General features: G+C 46.0%; 1 protein-coding gene across 2 annotated transcripts in view; it reads right to left on the bottom strand.

Annotated features, from left to right (window-relative positions):
• POLA1 (DNA polymerase alpha 1, catalytic subunit) overlaps window positions 1-25,563 on the bottom strand; it is a 502,104-nt gene that overhangs the window by 410,467 nt on the left and 66,074 nt on the right. For both annotated transcript variants that reach the window (XM_077294669.1, XM_077294671.1), the window contains exons 14-19: window positions 25,349-25,487; window positions 16,514-16,668; window positions 14,658-14,804; window positions 5,940-6,029; window positions 1,453-1,569; window positions 129-304 (exon numbers count right to left, since the gene is read on the bottom strand). In XM_077294669.1, the coding sequence (XP_077150784.1) occupies window positions 129-304; window positions 1,453-1,569; window positions 5,940-6,029; window positions 14,658-14,804; window positions 16,514-16,668; window positions 25,349-25,487 (824 nt within the window). The remainder of the gene's footprint in view (window positions 1-128; window positions 305-1,452; window positions 1,570-5,939; window positions 6,030-14,657; window positions 14,805-16,513; window positions 16,669-25,348; window positions 25,488-25,563) is intronic.

The raw sequence follows: 25,563 nt of genomic DNA, 5'->3' as shown, positions 1-25,563 counted from the left end.
GCTCTGCTCTAATAAAGCTGATCTGAGAAGCAGACAAGTACACAGGAAACCAAATAGTGAATAATCGACCCCTTGTAAAATCTGAAAAGCATGTGAGGAACAAGACAAAAAGGAGAAGCCTTAAATACCTGTATGCATTACGGATGTGTTCTGGGGGAATCATTACACGGTCAGATTTCAGGACATGATGGACCAGTTCAGACAAGTGGTAGCTTTTACAGCGGATTAATTCCTTTGCAGAAATTTCAATATCACAAATTATTCTACCACATGCTGCATTTCTTTCAGCAAAACCACTCCGACCCTATAGGTAATAAACATTAATAAAAAAAAAAAATTATAAAGACACAATGGGAATGGCTGTGCAAACAAAAATTAAAGGGGATCTTACCACACCTTAGCTACCCCATCCAATAGCAGCATGCTGTAGGGGCAGAGACCCTGATTTCAGCGATGTATCACTTACTGGGCTGATTGAGGCAGTTTTGACTAAAATGATACCACTGACTGGCAGCTGTGTGTACACTGTGTATAGGCAGAAACCACTGACTGGCAGCTGTGTACACTGTGTATAGGCAGAAAGCTTCCAATCAGTAGTTCTTTGGACTACATTGCAGCAGACCAAGTAGTCATCTAGTGATAATCTCCGGCTGATAAAATGGATGTTATGACAAATACAGTAAGCAGCCCAGTAATGGAAATTGCTGTAATCAGAGTCTCCGCTCCAACATTATGCTCTCAGATTACATAGCAAAAACCTGATGACAGATTCCCTTTAAAAACACAGGAAATGCTAGTGGTCACCTTTCTTCTAAAAAAAAAAAAAATTCAACTGATTAACTTTAACTAATCACTAAATTAAAAATAATGACATTTGATTCAAATATATTCCAATATTAATCAAATTATATGTTTACAATTACTTCTAGAACAAAAATTGATGTAGAACATTACATTAAATTGCATTAGTTTAGGCATCAACTATGAGGTGTATAAATACAGTATCTACACAACACCTATAAATACCCACGCGAAGCATTTCAGTGCGAAACGCGCGTCGGGTGTTGGTGGGCATCAGCAGCGCTCTTCCCTGGTAACTATACCATTACCTTTTGTATATCTCTGTTGTGCTATTTTTTGTATCAATTGTTCATTTACACATGACCACTGTTGTCATTGGTAACTATTTATGCATTATTGTCTGCATTATTATTTTTGTATACATAGAGTGTCCGCTGGTTGTCCCACGTGTTCTTGTGCTTTAGGAGGCCATTCAGATGTTGACTGATTTTAATGATTGTTATTGAATAAAGTTGTTTTTTCTCACCTTTTTGCCTCATGTGAAGTTTGGTTTTTGGTGTGATAAATACAGTATCTAGCAAAAAGTCATACAATATAATTGTATTTTACGAACACGAGGAGCTCTCTTAAGGTGGGATGTATAAAACTTACCCCAAGTTTTGGCATAATTGATCGTCTAAGGCGACCAATTTTTGACCAAAATGGAACTTTACATAAGTTAATCCTCTGAAGCAAAATTTCAAGATCAAAGCCATAGATATCATGACCCTATCAAAAAAAAAAAAAAAGAAATGAGGACAAGCATGTGTATCAAATCTGACCAACTGCATACTAGGACTTTTCAAGAGTACCTGTTACTTTGCAAATACAGTAGAGTGCAACCTGTGGAGGGCAGCACGGCATAGACAAGCAGTAGTTGAGCAGACTGGTATATAGGTTCACTGGAAAAAAAATTCATTGCAAGGGCGCAGTCAGTCGACCATGTGAATTGGACAGATCGGACCACAACGCAAAAACTCACCCCGACCCAAGCGTGACAGCTTCATATGTTTCTAGGCAGCTGTCACGCTTGGGTTGGGAATGCCAAGGCCAATCCGAGCTTTTTGTGGTTTAATGCCCTTACTTGTATTTTATTCTTTTAAATCCCTTGTGTTTGCATGAATCTAGTTGGCGGTATTAACCCCTTCACCCCTCCAACCTGTTTTCACCTAAATGACCAGGCAAAATTTTACAATTCTGACCACTGTCACTTTATGAGGTAGTAACTCTGGAGTGCTTCAAAGGATCCTACTGATTCTGAGAATATTTTTTTCTGACGTAATTCATGATCGTGGCAAAATTTGTTCAATATGACTTACGTTTATTTGTGAAAAAAATCTGAAATGAAATTTTGTGAAAATTTAGCAATTTTCAAACTTAATTCTGATTTAATAAAAGTATATATAGCGGTGGGCGCAAAAAATGGCTATTTTAAAAGGAGTAGCAGCTGCAAAACAGGACAAAAACCACGTTTGTCAAGAGATAAATACCTAAAATACTTTGTTGTTTGCGCTATGCATATAATCTCCACCCCATACAAGCAGCGTTAACCATATTTAATAGAACTAACCTAAAACAAATAACAGAAGATACCCTCACACAATTAGATTAGCACATAAATGAAACATATATACGTATAAAAATGTATCATCAAATTCATAGAGAACAGAGTATAGGTCAGATAGTCCAAATACTATCATTCTATCATAGTCCAAATTTCTAGCATTCTTTTATACAAAGGCCAGGTTTGTCGGGGCAGGTGTCGCATTGATAAGTGGAGTCCTTGCATATCTCTCTTCTGTAAAACTCAACACCTCTTTTGCAGCCTTCCTTTCTTTGTGGTTTGAGGGAACTCACCGGGGAAATGTTGGTCTGGTAAGATATGAGCATCTTCAGATCCGGGGCCCACTCCTTCCAGACTTCCAAAGATTAGGGCCTTAATCACTGCCTCCTGGAACTGACGGTACCTACCGGTCTGCCTGCACATCGTGATAGCACATAAGCATTCTGCATTGCCATCTGTACGATGTGCAGGCCAGCTTCTTGTACCACACCCTGGCTTTTCTCATGATACTGTACGGCTGGAGGACTTGATCAGAGAGATCAAATACCCCTCATACTCTTGATGTACCCCAGGACACAGTCTGGTTTGCTGACCTGTGTAGAGGTATCTCATACAAGCTGGGGGATGCTGCATCACCATGTGTGGTGGTCAAGGAAAGCACAACCCTCTTTTCCTTGCACTTGACCACAAGCATGTTGTCACTCTGCTCTCACCCTTTCTGAGCAGATGTCCAGTTAGCATCTAAGCGAGAACTCTCTGATTTTTGCAGACAGTACCGCATGCTGTGGTAACAAGCACAGAAATGGACTTGAGTGGGATTCTGGCGTAACAGTTCTCTACATTAATGTGACAACCTTGATCCAGCAGTGGGTGCACCAAATCCCACACAATTTTCCCACTTACTCACAGGACAGGGGAGACATTCAGTGGGTGTCCTTACCTTCATAAACTCAAGTTATGGGTGTACCTCTGAGGTACTTTCGCATAGCTTATAGAGTTTAATACCGTACCTGGCCCTCTTACTGGGCAGGTATTGCTGAAATTTCAGCCTTCCTTGAAATGCATTAGGTACTCATCCCCGCAGATTTCCCTTTGGGGAAAGCATGCATGGATGTGGTACAAAAGGGGATTACAAAAAATAAGACAGGAAAAAAAGTCCTTGCCAAAAGTGAGCATGGGTGCTGAACAGTCATGTGCATCTGATCAGCAGATCGGCGGCTGCAGGACAAGGAGGTGGTGCAAAGGGGGTGGGGAAAGGGGAGGGAGAAAAAAAAAAAACAGACAGCAACAAAGTCCTGGAAAACAGCGAGCGCTGGTGCCGATCAGTGATTTGTGTCACTGATCAGAGCTTGGCGGCTGCAGGACACACACACAGGGTGCAAAGGGGGAGATAGACAAGGACAAAAAAAAGGTCCTGGAAAGCCGCGAGCATGGGTACTGTTCATTGATTTGAGTTTTTCTTTACAAGGTCCAATACCTCCGACCCCAGTGCTAATTGCTCTGAATCTGACGCCCATGGAGCCATAATGATGAATCTTTTTGGGGGCTGTCTCCAGAACTCCAGTTTCAACTCTGCTCCCAACCAAGCCGAGAATCCAAGGACTGGACGATATTTTCTCCCAGGCTGGAAGTAAGAGGGAAAGCCTTCCTCCCACCTGGGGTGGAGAGTCATTTGGAGGGCTTTCGCCCACTTCTGGAAGAAGTACTAAACAGGAACCCCATCGTCTTTTTTGGTTTATCCTCCCACCTCCTATGTTCCGTGGATGTTCTCCTCCGATTGTACCTTTTCCTCCAAAAGGACTGCCTGAATGACGAGAAGGGAGATTTCGGGAACCTTTATTCTTAGCGGCCACATTTTCTAAGATGTCATCCAAAGCCGAACCGAATAAATATTGACCTTCACAGGGGAGAGAACATAGCTTCTCTTTTGCCTGAACATCCCCTGGACAACTTTTTAACCAGACTGCTCTCCGGCCTGCATTAGATTATGTGGCAGATCTTGCAGCCAGACTGGCTGAGTTGACCAATGCATCTGCCAAGAAAGCCGCCGCCCCCTGATTACTGGAAGTGTGGTCCTAATGGCGTCACTGGACGGATCATCACCTAGCTGGTCTTTGATTGTGCTCAGCCAAACCAAACCTCGCTGTGCAGGTTGCTGCAATGGCTGGTCTCAGCGCCCCTGCCAATGACTCCCATGTTGCTTTAAGAAAGGAGTCAACCTTCCTTTCGAGAGGATCTTTCAATAATCCCGAGCTTTACTCCAAGACGAGGTGGCTTCATCCTCGAAGGGGTACTTCCTTTTGAAGGAGGATGGCAGGGGTCCTTTCTGATCCAGCAATTTCTCATTCACAGGAAAATGCTACGATTTCTCTGTACACTTTCTAGGGGGCTCCTACAAGAAAGCCAGACAGAGAAAGAGAGGGAGAGATATTTGCATTATTAAACTGGTATTCTCGTAGCTCACGCACAACTCAGAGAAATTGAAGGGTACCGGAACAGAAGGCAGGACGTCGTCTGAAAGGTCTCCATTAGGGACCGCAGAATCTTCCATCCTGGTAGAGCTGCACAGACTTGTCCTGGAATCCTTGGACTTGTGTGCCCTACTGGATCGTCCGGAATTTCCATCCTGGTGAGGCTGGTGTCGGGGTCACTGCTCTGACTCCCAAAGCTGCTACTGTAGCTGCAGACTCTGCTGCTGCTGTGGAGAGGGCTGCTGTGCCTCCATTGCTGTACCAGTGCCCATGACTGGCCAGCGATCCACCTTTAAGAACTATGCCTGTAGGGAATCTGCCGGCGTCTCCTGCAGCTTCCGATACCCACCCCAGGCAGTATTCACAGGTTGAAAATTCCCGGCCGCGTCATCAGAGCGTGACTTCCTGTTACCGGCCGCGCTGTGACTGATCCGAGATGCAGGGCTGCCGGCTAACCATGCGGTGATGGCGGCGCAAGCTCTTGAACGACCGAGACCCCATCGGGCCCCCACGCGGCGCTTCCAGCAACTCTGGTGCCGGAAGACAAACGGTGCCCTGCCGCAACCGACCGACCCGGGCCTGGGCACTTTTCTTTCTCCTGCGATGCTGCCGCCATGCAAGTAAAGGCTCCCCCATCAAGGACAGAAAACCACTGATGCGGAGAGGAGCCACCCTTTTTACTTTAAAGGTTCCCTTTCATTGAAGGGCGGTTCTCCTCTCTCGTTGCGGTCAAGGGTGACAGGAAAATAAGTATCTGTTTTTTCTATTTGTTTTAAAACACCAACCTGTAATAATAATTTCTTTTTTCAGCTGCGGTGCAAGTCACAGAAACATGGATTGACAGTGGAAATATTTTTTTTTTATTTATTAACACACTGATTCCCCAGCATGCTATATAACAGCATGTACCTTCGCTCCTGTGCAGTGACGTTTTAGAACATCACTGCAGAGTAGCAGCAGGTCCGCACAAGCGTTTCAAGTCCATGGGCGATCCAGAAGCAGTGAAACACATGGTGGCGCATGCCTTTACTAACAACTCAACTGCACCGCTCTAATATACTCACCACAATAACATCAGGATCAAGCTTGTGTATTTTTGCCAAGAAAAACCCCAGAAGAGTCCTTTCAGTTAGGGCAATTTCAACATTTACATTCTGGCCAAAAAAAAGACAAGACGATTAATGTGAAGATCAATTTCAGACATATTTATCAAAAGAAATGAGGTAAAGAAATCGCAGTTTGTATAATCCCTGTATTATCTCACTGCAGAGGCAGTTTCTTACACGCAATCTTCCATAAAATGTCACTTTATGGTAACAAATATGTGCACATAGCACACTGAAGGAAACCGGTCAACATGATTATGCCATCCAATCTACAGGCACCATGTTATAGAATAGGGGGAGTGAAGAAGAATGATAAATACTGTAGCTTTGTGAGAAAAGATCCTGCATAATTGTGTTTTAATCATTTACTTGTCTGCTCTTTCTGGGATATTTGGTCCAGTGTGCAGTCCTATCAGTGACTGACAGCTACCTCTGTATGCACATGTATAGAATGAAAGCTGTCAATCACTGATAGGACTGCCCACTAGACCTAAAATCCCAGAAAAGCTTTGGTTTAAATGATTAAAAAAACATTTATAAGGAAAGTTTCTCACAAGACAATATATCAAGATGCTCAGCTCCCCCTGCTCTACTGTATAACATGTCGCCAGCAGTTTGGATTGGATAATCATGGTGACAGGTTCCCTTTAAATCTGGGCACTTTCTACTCTACTAGTACCTTCTGGATACAGCTAACCATAAAGCAGTCATAAGGATCTACTCTATATTCAGGCCCAGGGTCAGATACTATACCTCCCTAGTAACTTCTTCGCACAGTCTGTTAAACTCAGGGATGGTGTTACTGTCTCGCATAATGAGGCACTGTAGTTGGCAGTATGAGGTGGCACAGTGACTTATACTGTACTCCTATTGTGGCTGACAACAGTGGAACTAATCAAAATGTTCATATCAGTCTTAATTTACAGTTTATGAAAAATATTCCACTTATGTGCTATTACTTTATTTTAGGACTTCAAATAACGTATATACACAGTAAAAATAATTTTCACTCTTTTACAGTGGGTAAGGAAAGTATTCATTCCCCTTTAAATTTTTCACTGTTTCATTGCAGCCATTTGGTAAATTCAAAAAATAGGGATTTTTGTGTGTACTCACCGTAAAATCCTTTTCTCCGAGCCACTCATTGGGGGACACAGGACCATGGGTGTTATGCTGCTGTCACTAGGAGGCTGACACTAAGTTGAGACAAAAAAGTGTTAGCTCCTCCCCTGCAGTATACACCCTCATGCTGGCTTCCAGAGACCCAGTTCAGTGCAAAAGCAGTAGGAGATTAATAACAGTACAATACCTAATATTAGAGTATAACATGTCAAAGAAAGTCAGGAATCATAAAGGTAACAAGCCATAAGGCTAACAGGGTGGGTGCTGTGTCCCCCAATGAGTGGCTCGGAGAAAAGGATTTTACGGTGAGTACACACAAAAATCCCTATTTCTCCTTCGCCACATTGGGGGACACAGGACCATGGGACGTCCCAAAGCAGTCCCTGGGTGGGAAACAATACAACCAAATAACTCCGTGTACCATCTGACTATAAATGCGCGATGGCCGCTTGCAGAATACGTCTGCCAAGGGCCGGATCCGCAGAAGAATGAATGTGGACATTGTAGTGCTTTGTGAAAGTATGCAGGCTGGACCACGTTGCAGCCTTGCAAACCTGCTCCACTGTTGCCTGGTGCCGGATGGCCCAGGAAGCACCCATCGACCTAGTGGAGTGTGCTCTAATCCCCGCCGGGATAGGTTTGCCCCTGACCCGATAGGATTCTTGGATAGCAGACCGAATTCATCTGGCTATCGTGGCCTTAGACGCAGCCAAACCCTTTCTGTGACCCTCCGGGAGAACAAAGAGGGAGTCCGATTTGGGGAAATGAGCAGTTCTGGAAATGTACCTCCTAAGGGCCCGTACCACATCCAGGGTATGAAGGGCCTTTTCGACCCTGTGTTTTGGCTGTGGGCAGAAGGAGGAAAGAATGATGTCCTCATTAAGGTGAAAAAATGAGACCACCTTAGGGAGAAAAGCCGGAGATGGGCGTAGAACTACCTTGTCCTGGTGGAAGGCAAGGAAAGGCGCCCGGCAGGATAAAGCGGCCAATTCTGAGACCCGTCTGATAGATGTCACTGCTACAAGGAAGGCAACCTTCCAGGAGAGGACAGTTAGCGGTACGTCCTGCAGAGGTTCAAACGGAGGTTCCTGAAGAACGCTTAGAACCAAATTGAGATCCCAGGTGTCTAACGGCATTCTGTAGGGGGGTACCACATGGGAGACCCCCTGAATGAAGGTCCTGACTTGTGAGTTGGCAGCGATCTTACGTTGAAACAACACGGATAAAGCTGAGATCTGACCCTTGAGGGAACTCAGTGCCAGGCCGGAATCCAAGCCGGACTGTAGGAAATCCAAAATGGAAGGGATTGAGAAAACAAGCGGAGGGCGACCTCGGAGCCTGCACCACAAGAAGAAGGCCTTCCAGGTGCGGTGGTAGATGCGAGCAGAAGATGTCTTGCGAGCTTTGATCATGGTGGGAATGACCTGCTGAGAGAAACCAGCTTGGGTTAGAATCCAGGTTTCAACAGCCACGCCGTTAAAAGTAGGGCCCCTGAGCTCTGGTGGAAGATCGGCCCTTGGCGAAGCAGATCTGGGCGGTCTGGTAACCGCCAGGGAACGTCGGATACGAGCTGAACGAGCTCCGCTCCGCGTACCATGCACGACGTGGCCAATCCGGGGCAACAAGGATGACCTGAACCCCCTCCGTCTTGATTTTTCGGATCACCTTCGGCAGTAAGGGAAGCGGAGGAAACACGTACGGGAGTTGGAACCGATGCCACAGGGATATCAGCGCGTCCAACCCGATGGCCTGGGGATCCCAAGAATGTGCTATGAAGTTGTGAACTTTGGCGTTCAGTCTGGACGCCATCAGATCCATGTCCGGGGTTCCCCAGCGAAGGCAGATTTGCCGGAAAACCTGTGGATGAAGTTCCCACTCCCCCGAGGCAAGACCCTGACGGCTGAGAAAATCCGCCGCCCAGTTCTCGACGCCCAGAATGTGCACCGTGGAAAAGGTAGAGTGGTTGGCCTCGGCCCAACGAAGAATGTGGGAGACTTCCTGCATCGCCGCCCTGCTGCGGGTACCCCCCTGATGGTTTATATACGCCACGGCTGTGACGTTGTCCGATTGAACTCGAATTGGGAGACCCACAAGCAGGGGGTGAAAGAGTCTCAGGGCGAGTCTGATCGCTCGAATTTCCAGGATGTTTATAGGGAGCCTCGACTCCCGAATCGTCCAACGTCCCTGGGCAGAGTGGTGTAGGAAAACCGCTCCCCAACCGAGGAGACTGGCGTCGGTAGTTACCACCAGCCAGCGGATCGGGAGAAAAGACTTCCCCTGGAGGATAGATGATCCCAGAGTCCACCATGTGAGGGCTTGCCTGATCCGTGGGGACAGAGGGCATGGCCGATGGAGGGATAAGGGACTCCTGTCCCAGTTGTCCAGCAGAGCCTGTTGTAAAGGGCGGAGATGGAGTTGAGCGAAGGGGACAGCTTCTATTGCGGCCACCATTTTTCCCAGGATCTTCATGGTAAACCGGATGGACCGTGGACGAGGGTGACAAAGTGTCCGAGCTCCCTGCTGAAGCTCTTGGGCCTTGGACCGAGGAAGCAAGACCAGTCCCCTTGATGTGTCCAGGATCATGCCTAGGAATGAGATCCGTCGGGCAGGAATGGGAGAGGACTTGTCCGAGTAGATTAACCAGCCCAGGCGTGAAAGAGAATCCAAGGTATGCGGACGCTTGCTTCGCAGGCCTGATAAGACGGACCTTTTATGAGGAGGTCGTCTAAGTATGGCAACACGACCACGCCTCGAGAGTGAAGAATGGCCATGACAGCCGCCATGACTTTTGTAAATACCCTGGGCGCTGTGGCAAGACCGAAGGGTAAGGCTGTGAATTGAAAGTGGTCCTCCAGGATGGCGAAACGGAGAAACCTTTGATGTGGCGGGAAGATTGGGATATGAAGGTAAGCATCTTTGATGTCTATTGATGCTAGGAACTCCCCTCTCTCCATCGAGGAGATGACCGATAGGAGAGATTCCATCCTGAAGTGCCGTACTTTTACGTACTTGTTTAGGAGCTTCAAGTCCAAAATGGGGCGCACCGTCCCGTCCTTTTTTGGCACGACAAAGAGGTTTGAGTAGAAACCTCCGAATCTCTCGTGTGCCGGAACCGGAACGATGACCCCGCTTTGGCGGAGGGATTCGATGGCGCAGTGAAGGATGAGAGACTGAGCTCCCGAACTTGGGAGACGAGAGGGAAAAAAAACGTGCTGGAGAAGAGGAGGAGAAATCTATTTTCTAGCCAGACGACACCAGATCCCTGACCCATTCGTCGTGGACGACGGAGAGCCAGACTTGCTGAAAAAGAAGCAGACGTCCGCCTACTTTGGAGGTGTCGACTGGAATAGTCCTTGAGTCATTGTTAAGGGAATCTGGCAGGCCTGGACCCTCTAGTTCTGGGTTGCCTAGGCTTTCCTCACCAGGACTGATTCGGCCTGAAAGAAGGTCGAGAGTCTCTGTCTGAGCGTGCGGATCGTTCTGATCTGGATGAGGGGGCAGAATAGGACCAGAATGGGCTACTGCGAAAGGGCCGAAAGCAAAAATATTGTTGTCGCTGAAAAGCAGCTTTGGGCCTGTGTTGCGGGAGGAACTTGCTCTTTCCTCCTGTAGCGTCGGAAATAAGCTGGTCTGGCTTTTCTCCAAAAAGACGCCCGCTCTGAAAAGGAAGGGAAATCAGAGACTTTTTTGAGGAGGAATCTGCACGCCACTCTCTGAGCCAGATAGCTCTCCTAATGGTGATGGCGTTCGAAGCCGCAGTTGCTGCACAGTCCGCTGCGTCGAGGGACGCATACATCACAATCTCCAGCCATGGCAATTTGTTTGGCCAGATCCGCCACCTCAGACGGAAGTTCCTGTTCCTGAATGGATTTCGCGAGGGCATCTGCCCAGTAAACCATTGACTTGGCAACCCAAGCCGCAGCAAAGGAGAGAGATAGAGAGGAACCTGGGGCTTCGTACACTGAGCGAGCTAGGGAATCTAGCTGGCGTTCCGTGGGATTCTTAATTGAAGCACCATCAGGAACGGATAAGAGAGTTTTGGTTGCCAAGCGCGAAACCGGAGGATCTACTAGTGGAGATTCCAATCTTTAACAAGATCTGCGGAAAAGGGATACTTCGACTCCAGGGCCTTTTTGCCTGTAAAAAGCTTATCCGGACGCTCTTTGTGTTGCCTGACTATATCCAGGAAATCTGGGTGAGAGGCGAACGTCTTATGGGAACGCTTGTTTCTCGTAAAGGAAACGGAATGGTCCGGAACAGAATTAGAGTCATCGTCCACTTTTAGTGCATGATTGACTGCCTCGATGAGGGAGTCGACAGTAGACCTAAACTCCGGAGCATCCGGGTCTAAGGATGCATCAGACTCAGAGTCGTGATCGCTACGGGCCCCTAGAGATGGTGAACGAGAAGTGGAGCTACCAGAGGCTGACTGGTGTGGTGAGTGCTCAGGGGAGGTAGTGCGGATCCGTTTTCTGGATGACCGTGTCACCTTCCGGTGAGAGCGACCCCTGCTGGCCGATGATTCCCCTGTTACGGAGGGATCTCTTAACCCAGGAAAAAGAGAGCCCCGCTCCCCAGAGGGGTCCTGAAGGGATTTAATTGCTTTGGCTAGCGAATCCACGGACTGTGGACAGTGACGCAACCCACTCAGGGGGGCTAGATACACTGGGGTCGGTGGCGACGGAGGGCTCCTGGGCACCTGGGGCATCGCAGGCTGAGCAGAGGGGGGAACTCTGAGGCCGAGGAAGTGGAGCCTGGCAGGTGGTACACGCAGTAAAAAGGTAGAATGCACCTTGGTGGTCTTTTTGGTCCTTGACTGGGACATGGTGTACCCTAATGTAAGAGATAGTGCTCAGGGTCTGTAAGCTGTGGAAGCGAGGGCGACGCTGCAAGGGAGAACCTAACGTGGTCTCCTTACCCGTGGGTCCTGTGTCCCGCAGAGAGAGTGGAGAAGAAGCAGCGGCGGTGCAGGAGGAGGACGGCCGGCGTTCAGAGCGCTGCACGTGGAGGAGCTGGAGCTGCGGCGTGCAGAGAGGAGAAAGATGGCCACCGGGGGTTGGGAGGGTAATCTCGCAGAGCGAAAAGCGCCAGGACCGGGGGGCGGAGCCACAGAATGACGCGAAAAAGGGGGCGGAGCCTATCGGAATCCGGCCTGTGCTAGGCCGAAGCCGGGGACTAAATTTGCGGCTTCGGCCCCTAGGGGAGACCCTGAAAAAAAGGTGAAGGAGCCCTCCGGAACCGCTGGGACATCCGACCCCTCCACGTTATGGCACTTACCCCGAATAGAGGGGGAATGCAGAGAAGCTTGCTGCAGGTGAGTTGTGCCCGGGGTGATTAGGACGGTGAAGGGTTGGGGGAAGCCTCTATCCACCATCCCCATAAAAGGGGGGTGGAGAGGAACCGTCCGCCTCCTTCCATCATCCGCTTTCTCAGTGGTGATGCAGTGGGGGCTGCACGGACGCCACAATGCCAGGTGCCTCTGAACAGTCGAGGGAAAACCTGGTGGGCAGGGCAGAATGTCCGGCAATAGGCCTGGCTGCAGAAGAGGATACTGGAGGTGACACTCCAGTGCTCGTCTGATAAGGGAGGGGGGAGATCGGTGCCCTTGAAGGGGCCCGTCGCCCCTAAAATCAGCTCAGGCAGTGGCATCCTACGTCGCAGGAGAGGGTACGGAGAGGTAAAACTCCCGTGCTCGCCTGTTGTTGGTTCGGGGGAGATCGGAACATGAAAGAATCCGTCGCCCCCTTCGTCCGGGATAAAAAGGTTTAAATCCAGTGTGCCTCCTACGGACACTAAGTTTGAACTGGGTCTCTGGAAGCCAGCATGAGGGTGTATACTGCAGGGGAGGAGCTAACTCTTTTTTGTCTCAACTTAGTGTCAACCTCCTAGTGACAGCATCATAACACCCATGGTCCTGTGTCCCCCAATGTGGCGAAGGAGAAAGTTCTTTTTTTCTCATTAATGTACACTCTGCATCCCATCTTGACTGAATAAACAAATGTAGAAATTTTTGCAAATTGATTAAAAAAGAAAAATTAAAATATCACATGGTCATAAGTATTCAGACCCTTTGCTCAGTATTGAGTAGAAGCACCATTTTGAGCTAGCACAGCCATGAGTCTTCTTGCAAGTTTTTCACACCTCGATTTGAGGATCCTCTGCCATTCTTCCTTGCAGATCCTCTCCAGTTCCGTCAGGTTGGATGGTGAACATTGGTGGACAGCCTTTCTCAGGTTCCTCCAGAGATGCTCAATAGGGTTTAGGTCAGGGCTCTGGCTGGGCCAGTCAAGAATGGTCACAGAGTTGTTCTGAAGCCACTCCTTTGTTATTTTAGCTGTGTGCTTAGGGTCACTGGCTCGTTTGAAAGTGAACCCTAGGCCAAGTCTGAGGTCCAGAGCACTCTGGATAAGGTTTTCATCCAGAATATCTCTGTACTTGGCCGCTTTCATGTTTCCTTCAATGACAACCAGTTGTCCTGTCCCTGCAGCTGAAAAACACCCCCATAGCATGATGCTGCCACCACCATGTTTCACTGTTTGGATTGTATTGGGCAGGTGATGAGCAGTGCCTGGTTTATTCCACAAATACCGCATAAAATTATAACCAAAAAGGTCTATCTTCGTCTTATCAGACCAGATAATCTTATTTCTCATTGTCTGGGAGTAGTTCCTGTGTTTTTTTTTAGCAAAATCTATGCGGGCTTTCATATGTCTTGCACTGAGGAGAGGCTTCCATTGGGCCACTCTGCCATAAAGGCGAACTGGTGGAGGGCTGCAGTGATAGTTGACTTTGTGGAACTTTCTCCCATCTCCCTATTGTATCTCTGGAGCTCAGCCACTGTGATCTTGGGGTTCTTCTTTACCTCTCTCACCAAGGCTCTTCTCCCATGATTGCTCAGTTTGGCTGGACGGCCAGGTCTAGGAAGACTTCTGGTGGCCCCAAACTTCCTCCGTTTAAGGATTATGGAGGCCACTGTGCTCTTAGGAACCTTGAGTACTGCAGAAATTCTTTTGCAACCTTGGCCAGATATGTGCCTTGCCACAGTTCTGTCTATGAGCTCCTTGGCCAGTTCCTTTGACCTCATGATTCTCATTTGGTCTGACATGCACTGTGAGCTCTTATACAGACAGGTGTGTGCCTTTCCAAATCAAGTCCTATCAGTGTAGTTAAACACAGCTGGACTCCAATGAAGGAGTAGAACCATCTCAAAATGGATCACAAAGAAATGGACACCATGTGACTTAAGTATGAGTGTCTGAGCAAAGGGTTTGAATATTTATGACCACGTGGCATTTCAGTTTTTCTTTATTTAATATTGCAAAAATTACATTTATTTTTTTCAGTCAAGATGGGGAGCAGAGTGTACATTAATGAGAAAAAAATGAACTTTTTTTGAATTTACCAAATGGCTGCAATGAAACAGAGTGAAAAATGTAAAGGAGTCTGAATACTTTCCGTACCTACTGTAAGTCTGCAATAATCAGGGCATCTTATGGTATGGTGGGTCACATTAAAAAACGGTATGTATTTGTAATACGTTGTAGAGGAAATTACCTTTTGTTTTAGAGCTTCTTTATGATCATATGGAAAAATGCAGTCACTAGGTTTAGTAATTACACAGAAATGGGTTTGGAATGGTGGCTGTGGCGGCGCCTTATCCAGGAGAAATTTATGGTGAACTAGAGCAGCCAAAGTAACAATCTGAAATAAAGTATTTCCAAAGCTATTACAAAAATATACAGGTGATACAAGAAGTACACAATGCTATAGTATATGCAAAAAAGAGTACTTAAAGTGAGGATTATATACCTCTAATAGCATGTATGCACATGCACTTTCATGCCAATTAATTCCATACAAAGATGTAGAGATCAGTTTTGCAGTTTTTGAGAAATTCATTATTGCAATTAAATGCAACTGAGCTGCAAGTGCTTCAGATGCGACATTGCACTTGCAGATCTCTTGCCCTCCCTCCATATTTCCTGCTCACCACCTGTCTGATAGCTCAGAGACAGGTAACAAATAATGAATATACAAATACACAATACAAAGAACTATGTAATTATCATTCTATTTAAACCAAAGCCTGCAATGAAAACAAGGGGACATCCTCTATGTCTCACAAATCTCCATCATCCCAGGCAGCGATTCTTTCTTGTAAGAGCAGTGAGATTACAGAACTCTGTCCACATGATGTTGTAATGGTTGACTCACTAAAATGTTTAAGAAGGGCCTGGATGCAACATTTCATGAAAAATATAAAGTAATAGGTACTAGATTATGTGATGAGGTGATGATCCAGGGAACTAGACTGACAGCCACATGAAAGAGAAATTTTTACCCTAATATGGGGCAATTAGCATCTGCTTCACAGGGTTTTTCCCTTCCTATAGGTTAATGTATTCGTACAGATATGTTGTCTAAAGGCCCCGTCTCACATAGCGAGATCGCTAGCGAGATCGCTGCTGAGTCACAAGTTTTGTGACGCAACAGCGACCTCCATAGCGATCTCGCTATGTGTGACACGTACCAGCGATCAGGCCCCTGCTGTGAGATCGCTGGTCGTGTCGGAATGGCCTGGACCTTTTTTCGGTCGTTGAGGCCCCGCTGACATCGCTGAATCGGTGTGTGTGACACCGATCCAGCGATGTCTTCACTGGTAACCAGGGTAAACATCGGGTTACTAAGCGCAGGGCCGCGCTTAGTAACCCGATGTTTACCCTGGTTACCAGCGTAAATGTAAAAAAAAACAAACAGTACATACTCGCCTTCTGATGTCCGTCAGGTCCCTTGCCGTCTGCTTCCTGCTCTCACTGACTCCCGGCCGTACAGTGAGAAGTGAGAGCACAGCAGTGACGTCACCGCTGCGCTCTGCTCTCACTGTACGGCGGCTCAGTCAGAGCGGGAAGCAGACGGCAAGGGACCTGGACACCGAAAGGCGAGTATGTACTGTTTGTTTTTTTTGGTAACCAGGGTAAACATCGGGTTACTAAGCGCGGCCCTGCGCTTAGTAACCCGATGTTTACCCTGGTTACCCGGGTGCTGCAGGGGGACTTCGGCATCGTTGAAGACAGTTTCAACGATGCCGAAGTCGTTCCCCTGATCGTTGGTTGCTGGAGAGAGCTGTCTGTGTGACAGCTCCCCAGCGACCACACAACGACTTACCAACGATCACGGCCAGGTCATATCGCTGGTCGTGATCGTTGGTAAATCGCTTAGTGAGACGGGGCCTTTACAACCTTAAAACTATGAATCTATGCAATCTTCTATGTTTACCCTGCACAAAGCTTCTTGCTGTCTCCAAACGAGTTGTATTTGTAAGGCTAGCATTAGAAATTCATACAAATGTAACACCCGTGACAATAACATTACCAAAATGTGCAACTACAAAATCATTGAAAATGCAGTACCTCATTCTGATGAGTCTTTGAGTTCTGAACAGTCTTCATGCTGAGAGACAAGACAACAATTGGAGGTGGAGGCATGTGTTTCCCCACATTCACCAGATCAGGCTTGGTCACCAACGTTTCCACTTTGCACCAGCTAATAGGCTGGTTGTTCAGCTCTAATAGAAAACATACAAATGCTGATAAACATCATGCATCAGTGTTGTCTGTCAGTGAGTCCAGTGAAGACTGATATCAATTCAATTATATCTTGACTTGTCAATTTTTTAGGTCGGATTCACATTAGTGTTTCTGTGCGCAGCATATGAGCCGCATACATCCACATGCGTCATGCGTACAAATCTTTAACATGGTGTACGCAGGGACATGATTTTGCATGCGTTTGCGTACACATGCGTCGTTTCGCGGTGCGCGGCGGTTTCCGGCGAACGCAACATGTTGCATTTTGTGAGGAATCAAATATTGCTCAATCGTCCGCATGCTGACGGATGAATGTCCGATCACCAGATAAGGCGATTCAAGGCGTCAGTCAAACCCCCAGGGTTGAAACTCCAGGGACCAAGGCGACGTGGGAAACCCCACGCGTATCGCTGCCCGCTGCAGCTTCGTCAGGGGAAGTGTGACAGGGCAGAAGCATTGCAGAGTATCAGATCAGCGATCTGTTACTACACAGTGATGTCCCATCCTGGGACAACGTAAAAAAAAAAGTTATTAAAAAGTGCACATATATAAAAAAAAAAAAAACACACAAAGAAAATTAATCCAATAGACACATTTATGTAAAAAAAGAAAAAAAAAAAACACAGTACACATTATTGGTATCGCCGCGTTCGGAACGACTGGCTCTATAAATGGTCACACTAGTTATCCCCTTCAGTGAACACCGTAAAATATAACAAAAACGAGGCAAAAAAACAATGCTTTATCATCATACCGTCAAACAAAAAGTGAAATAAAATGCGATCAAAAAGACGAATGTAAATAAACATGGTACCACTGAAAACCTCATCTTGTCCCACAAAAAACGAGCCGCCATAAAGCTCAGTCAGCGGAAAGTTATAGCTCTCAGAATAGAGCAATGCAATAATTATTTTTTTCTACAAAATAGCTTTTACAGTGTAAAAGCACCAAAACATACAAAAATTATATAAATGGGCTATCGCTGCAATTGTACTGCCCCGAAGAATAAAGCTGCTTTACCAATTTTACCACACACGTGGTACCAATAAAAAAGTCAACTAGTCCAGCAAAAAAGAAGCTGTCACACAACACTGTCGGACAAAACATGGAAAAATTATAGCCGTCTTAACACCTTCATGACCTGAGTTTTTATTACATTTTTGCTTTTCATTTTTCGTTCCCCTTCTTCCCAGAGCCATAACTTTTATTTTTCAGTCAATATGGCCATGTGAGGGCTTATTTTTTGCGAGATGAGTTGTACTTTTGAACGATACCATTGGTTTTACCATGTTGTGTAAAAGGAAACGGGAAAAAAATCCAAGTGCGGTGAAATTGAAAAAAAAGTGCAATCCCACACTGGTTTTTTATTTGGCTTTTTTGCTAGGTTCACTAAATGCTGAAACTGACCTGCCATTATGATTCTCCAGGTCATTATGAGTTCATAAACACCAAACATGTCTAGGTTCTTTTTTTATCTAAGTGGTGAAAAAAAAATCCAACGTTTGCCATTAAAAAAAAAAAAAAATTGCGCCATATTCTGAGACCCGTAGTGTTTCCATTTTACATGATCTGGGGTCGGGTGAGGAATTATTATTTGTGCACCGAGCGGACGTTTTTAAAAATACCATGTTTGTGCAGATACGATCTTTTGATCGCTCGTTATTGCATTTTAATCGATGTCAGGCGACCAAAAAAAACGTAATTTGGCATTTTGATTTTTTTTTTCCTGCTACGCCGTTTAGCGATCAGGTTAATCCTTTTTTTATTGATAGATCGGGCGATTCTGAACACGACGATATCAAAATATGTGTATATTTGATTTTATTTTTATTTTGAATTGGACGAAAGGGGGGTGATTTGAACTTTTATGTTTTTATTTTTTCCGTATTTTTAAACATTTTTTTTTTACTTTTTGCATGGTTCAATAGCCTTCATGGGAGGCTAGAAGCTACCACAACTTGATTGGCTCAGCTACATAGAGGCGATGCTCAGATTGCCTCCATGTAGCAGAATTACTGCATTGCTATGAGTACCGACCACAGGGTGGCACTCACAGCAATCTGGCATATCAACAACCATAGAGGTCTCAAGGAGACATCTGGTTGTCATGCCGACGCACCAATGACCCCAGATCACGTGACGGGGGGTCAGCGGTGCGAGTATTTCTGCAACATCGCTCTCGTATCGGCTATCGACTCTGCATAGCAGAGTGCGACGAATCAATAGACAATCCTGGCACGATAACATCACTAAAAAGCTTCGGCAATTGTCCCAGGTTGCGGAGCGGCGTTGGAAGAAAACACATTCGCAAGAAGACTTCACCGCATTCAAACAAGCAACACTTGCATTCAAATCAGCCCTAGCCTCTGCTACACAGGAGTAATTTACATCCCTGGTATCTTCCTTATCCATGAACCCCAAACAGTTGCTCCAAACTTAACTCCCTCCTCAGCCCCCTCAGACTTCCCTAATCTCTGCCGAGGACTTTGACACGCACTTCAAAAATAAGATCGACCAAACAAGGCAAGTCTTTATTGTTAGACCATCACAACCCCTTTGTATACCAGACCAATGCCCTCACTCCATAACCTCCCTTTCCATCATCACTTAAGGGGAACTTGATTATATCCTCTCCAAATCACACCACCACTTATGCTCTTGACCCCATCCCACCTCCTCCATCCCTAACCCATCTCTTCAACAGACCACTAATTTCTGGTACCTTACCCTCTGCTTTGAAACATGCCACAATCACACTTATCCTCAAAACACCATGCCTCGACCCAACCACTACGTCCAGCTATTGCCCCATATCGCTGCTCCCTTTCGCTTCCAAACTCCTTGAGCAGCAGGTCCATGCTGAATTTTACACTCACTTTTCATCTCTCTCTTCGACAACCAGCAGTCTGACTTCAGCCCCCTCCATTCCACTGAAACTGATTTGACCAAAATTACTAACGATGCATTTACAGCCAAAGCTAACAGACAATTCTCTATACTCCTACTTCCAGACCTGTCCTCTGCCTTCGACTAAGTTGACGACTGCCTCCTACTACAGATCCTCTCTTCCTTTGGTGTCAAAGACCTTGCCCTTGGGATGATCTTCATTCAGTATTATTGATGGTGGTGATATTGGAAGAGGTGGGCTGTCTTCTTGGGCGGGGAAAGTTGGGAATGCAGGGGTTTGGTTAGGGGGGAAAGTTTGTATTGAAAACAAGAATATAATATGTAAATTGTGCTGATATTCTTAATAAAAATTTACGCGAGTTAAAAAAAAAAAAAGACCTTGCCCTATCCTGGATCTCCTCATACTTTACCAATCGCACATTTAGCATCTCCTACTCCCATACTACTCCCTCATCTCCTGCCCTCTCTGTTGGTGTCCCTCAAGGCTCTGTCCTAGGACCCCTACTCTTTTCCATCTAAACCCTTGCCTGGGACAACTCATAAAAGCCCTATGACTTCCAGTACCATCTATACGCTGATGGCACTCGATCTACTTCTCTGGCCCAGACATCACCTCTCTGCTGTCCATAATCCCTGAGTGTCTATTAGCCATATCCTCCTCCTCTTCTCGCTTCCTCAAGCTCAATGTGGACAAATCTGAACTCACCATCTTTCTTCCATCTCATGTATCTTTCCTACCTGATCTATCACAATAAATGACATCACACCTTCCCCTGTACCAGAAATCCGCTGCCTCAGAGTAACCTTTGACTTTGCCTTGTCCTTCAAACTGCACATCCAAACTCTCGCCACCTCCTGTCGCCTCTAGCTCAAAAATATCTCCATAATCCGTCCTTTCCTCAAACCTCAATCAATTAAAATGCTTGTACATGCCCTAATCATCTCCCGTCTTGACTACTGCAACATCCTCCTCTGTGGCCTACATTCTAACACTCTCGCACCTCCAGAGTCCGTCCTTAACTCTGCTGTCCGACGAATCTCTCTCTTCGCTACTCTCCTGCTTCACCCCTTTGCAAATCCCTTTATTGGCTCCCAATTTCCCAGCGTATCCAATTTAAACTACTAACACTGACCTACAAAGAAACCCATAACCTTTCTCCTCCTTAGATCTCAGAACTAATTTCCCGATATCTTCCCTTGTTTAATTTCCAGTCCTCCCAAAACCTCCTTCTCTCCTCCATACTTATTTGTTCCTTAACCAATCACCTCCAAGACTTCTGACGAGTATCCCCCATCCTTTGGAATTTTATGCCCCAACATGTCCAATTATCCACCACATTTGTATCCTTCAGATGGAACCTGCGAACCCATCTCTTCAAGAAAGGGAGCAACCTGAAATGACTATGCTACCATCTCAACACCATAGGAGCTACAGAAATCCCCAACATACTGTCTCCTTCCCCATCATCTTGCAGAACTTAAGCTCGCAACGGCAGGGTCCTCTTTCCTCTGTACCAGTCTATCATTGTTAGTATGTCTACTGTAAGCGATATTTTTATTTTGAATGTAACCCTGTCTCATGTACAGCACCATGGAATCAATGGCGCTATATAAATAAAAACCAGTGCAGCAAAATCTGCTCTGTAATATGGCGCGCCTTCCCTTCTCGACTTTGCACTGAGCCTCAAAAGTAGTTTCCGACCACATTTGAGGTATCCGTGAACTCAGGAGACATTGCGCAACAAATTTTGGGGTCCATTTTCTCCTGTTACCCTTGTGAAAACACAAAATTTGGGGCTAAAAAAAAAAAAAAACATTTTTTGTAGGCAAAATGGGATTTTTTTTTTTGATTTTTTTTTATGGCTCAACGCTATAAACTTCTGTTTAGCACCTGGGGGTTCAAGATGCCCAATACACATCTAGATAAGTTCCCTGAGGGATCTAGTTACCAAAATGGTGTCACTTGTAGGGAGTTTCCGCTGTTTAGGCACATCAGGGGCCAGGGCCGGACTGGCCATCGGGCACTTCTGGCAAATGCCAGAAGGGCCGGTGCCAGGAGTGAGCCGCTGCCGCTATCAGCGGCGCCAGGGCCGATTCCTCCCGCCAGCACCGACTCACCCCACACCTCCCCCCCCCCCACCCCCAATCGCCCGCCCCGCATTCAACTATACCGACATCTATGACACCGGTACAGTTGAATGCAATGATTGAGGAGAGAGCGTCCGCTGACGCTCCCTCTCCCATCATTCACTGCTCTGCCTCCAACACTGCGGGTGCGCAATGACGTCATATCATAGCGTACCTGCTGTGTGCCGGGCAGACTGCAGCTGCTGAGACCGGAGCCAGGAGCAGCGCGGGCACGAGGAGAGATGAGGAGTGGTGTTTTTTTTTGTTTTTGTTTTTTTAATATAGCAATGAGTGATAACTTGATTGTTATTGTTGAATGCATTACATTCTACGGGGGCTGTGCTACATTACATTCTACGGGGGCTGTGCTGCATTACATTCTACGGGGGCTGTGCTGCATTACATTCTACGGGGGCTGTGCTGCATTACATTCTACGGGGGCTGTGCTGCATTACATTCTACGGGGGCTGTGCTGCATTACATTCTACGGGGGCTGTGCTGCATTACATTCTACGGGGGCTGTGCTGCATTACATTCTACGGGGGCTGTGCTGCATTACATTCTACGGGGGCTGTGCTGCATTACATTCTACGGGGGCTGTGCTGCATTACATTCTACGGGGGCTGTGCTGCATTACATTCTACGGGGGCTGTGCTGCATTACATTCTACGGGGGCTGTGCTGCATTACATTCTACGGGGGCTGTGCTGCATTACATTCTACGGGGGCTGTGCTGCATTACATTCTACGGGGGCTGTGCTGCATTACATTCTACGGGGGCTGTGCTGCATTACATTCTATGGGGGCTGTGCTGCATTACATTCTATGGGGGCTGTGCTGCATTACATTCTATGGGGGCTGTGCTGCATTACATTCTATGGGGGCTGTGCTGCATTACATTCTATGGGGGCTGTGCTGCATTACATTCTATGGGGGCTGTGCTGCATTACATTCTATGGGGGCTGTGCTGCATTACATTCTATGGGGGCTGTGCTGCATTACATTCTATGGGGTCAGGCTGCATTACATTCTATGGGGGATGTGCTGCATTACATTCTATGGGGGCTGTGCTGCATTACATTCTATGGGGTGAGGCTGCATTACATTCTATGGGGGCTGGTTGCATTACATTCTATGGGGGCTGGCTGCATTACATTCTATGGGGGCTGGCTGCATTACATTCTATGGGGGCTGTGCAGCATTACATTCTATGGGGGCTGTGCAGCATTACATTCTATGGGGGCTGTGCAGCATTACATTCTATGGGGGGCTGGCTGCATTACATTCTATGGGGGCTGTGCTGCATTACATTCTATGGGGGCTGTGCTGCATTACATTCTATGGGGGCGGCTGTATTACATTCTATAGGGGCTACATTATATTCCATGGGGGGTTGTATTATATTCTGTGGGGAGGTGGGCTGTATTACATTCTATGGGGTGCTGTATTATATTCTATAGGGGGCTGTATTGCATTCTCTGGGGGCTACATTATATTCTATGAGGGGTGATGGCATCATACTCATGTGAGGGGGCTATATTATATTCTATGGGGAACTGCATTATATTATATGAGGAGGGCTGCATTGTATTCTATGTATGGGCTACATTATATTCTATGGGGGGCTGCATTATGCTTTATGAGGGGGCTGCATTATATTCTCTGGGGGGGTTACATTATACTCAGGGGGCTACAATATATTCTGTGGGGTGGCTGCATTATACTCTGGAGTGGCATCATTATACTATACGTGGGCTGCATTATACTGTATCGAGGACTATGGGGAATACATTATACTATATGAAGAACTATGGGGTGCATTATACTATGGGAAGTGAATTGTACTACATGGATGACAATGGCGGTGCACTATACTATATGGAGCACTATGAGGAGTGTATTATACTATATGGAGGACTGAGGAGCATATTATACTATATGGAGGACTGAGCAGTGTATTATACTATATGGAGGACTGAGGTGCACATTATAATATATGGAGGACTATGGGGTGTATTATACTAAACAAGCAAAATGCTGCCTATTCATTGAGTGATTGGATTGTTTATGTGGGAACAGACCTGGCGAGACCCAGCGACTCTGAAGAGCGGTGACGGTAGTAACAATACTGCTCTTCACAGTCGCCGAGCTCAGCGCAAGACCCGGAAAATCTGAAGAGCCGTGACATTACTGATGATCTTCAGAGTCACCGGGTCTCGTGCTGCGCAGCGGAGCCAAAAGTGGCTGTAGGCAAAGTTTATGGAGCATCAGAATGAGGTTTCATAGCCTTTGGTCGTCTCATCCCTTTATTATCTACGAGATCCAGTTATGTAGGTAAAGTAGCGGCTTTTCTTGGTACTGCAACTAAAAGCAATAAATAGGACCAAGCTGTAATGCTGGATACAGCTGTGATTATATGTTATATAGTCGTGTTACACTCCCTCACTTCTTGTAACCTACAAGTGTACAAAGATATTATACAGTCAAATGTGACAAGTGGGCCTGTGTAACTTCAAATGCCAGGGCTGAATTTGAGTTCCAGTCCGGCCTTGTCAGGGGCTCTACAAAAGCGACATGGTGTCTGCTAATTATTGCAGCAAATTTTACATTCAAAAAGTCAAATGGCGCTGCTTCCCTCTGGAGCCCTGCCGTGCGCCCAAACAGTGGTTTTCCCTCATATATGGGGTATTGGCAGATTTAAAATGTTTTTTTTGTTTTTTTTTACGCTTCGTTCTTTTTACAGACTAAAAACAATATTTTAGCAAATTGAATTTGTTTTTGCATCTCCATATTCGGAGAGCTGCAACTTTTAAATTTTTTTGCCGAATACCATATTCCCGATCACCGTTTTAAAACGGCAATGAAGGCATAAGTACGCTTAATGACCACCGCTTTAATGCTTATAGAGGCTGAAATACAGAATTCAGGGATGCATCACTTGTCAAAGTGCATGCTGTGTTTTTACGAACTGTGAAGGATTTATCATTCAGAGATTAACATTGCTGAACTAGTCTGGCAACGCCCCCTACTGTGATAAGCACCTCACTGTCTATAGACATTGTATACACAGAGCCCGGTTTGAGTGGGGGAAGCTCTTTCATCCCTGCTTCATTTTAAATCTAAAACCTCTGATTGTGCCAGAACGGCTGCACCCATTAATCCAAGTGATACATCATTGGATTCAGCTTCTTTTTCCCTACTTCAGGCTGCTCTCAGATGAGGTAGAAGAAACCTGCTGACAGATTCCCTTTAAGCATTACACAACTGTGTGTATCCTAAATTAAACAATCATTTCACACAATGTGCCATGTGCATTTGCATAAAATTTTCAAAATGGGGAAAAAGGAAGTGTTTGAAATAAAAATGAATTAATGTTAGAACCATACAAATAAGGAAGGCTAAAGTCAAAATAGACACCCTGCCTCTTATAATTATGAATAAAGCTGTACAAAATTAAATAAAAATAAGCTTGCAATAGAAAAAAAACCCTTTTAATCCTTTCCTTTGGCACTTAGACCCCTTCCAAATGCAGTAAGTAGGCGAAATGCCTGCCGAGATCTCAAGGTCAAGCAAATATATATATAAAAACACATGAGGAATTTGCAGAAAGAAGCAGTATATTTACGTGGGCTCTTTATCTCCAGCCAGCTGGGCCCTTTTATCTTCCGGCTAAGTAAGAAAAGCTCCAGGCTTGACGTATTTGTTCCAAAGACGTGTGAAAATGTTTCTCCCTTTAGGTCTTGGGGAAGTTGGGGCAAGTCTGCCTGCAAACCAAACATATCATAAAATACATTTATTCAGAGGAAACAATTAGTGCAGAAACTGTATGTCCAACAATCA

This window comes from Ranitomeya variabilis, chromosome 3 (assembly GCF_051348905.1).
Source record: "Ranitomeya variabilis isolate aRanVar5 chromosome 3, aRanVar5.hap1, whole genome shotgun sequence".
Taxonomy (NCBI): Eukaryota; Metazoa; Chordata; class Amphibia; order Anura; family Dendrobatidae; genus Ranitomeya; species Ranitomeya variabilis.
Note: the sequence above shows the minus strand (reverse complement) of the source record. Positions and strands in the feature narration are given on the sequence as shown.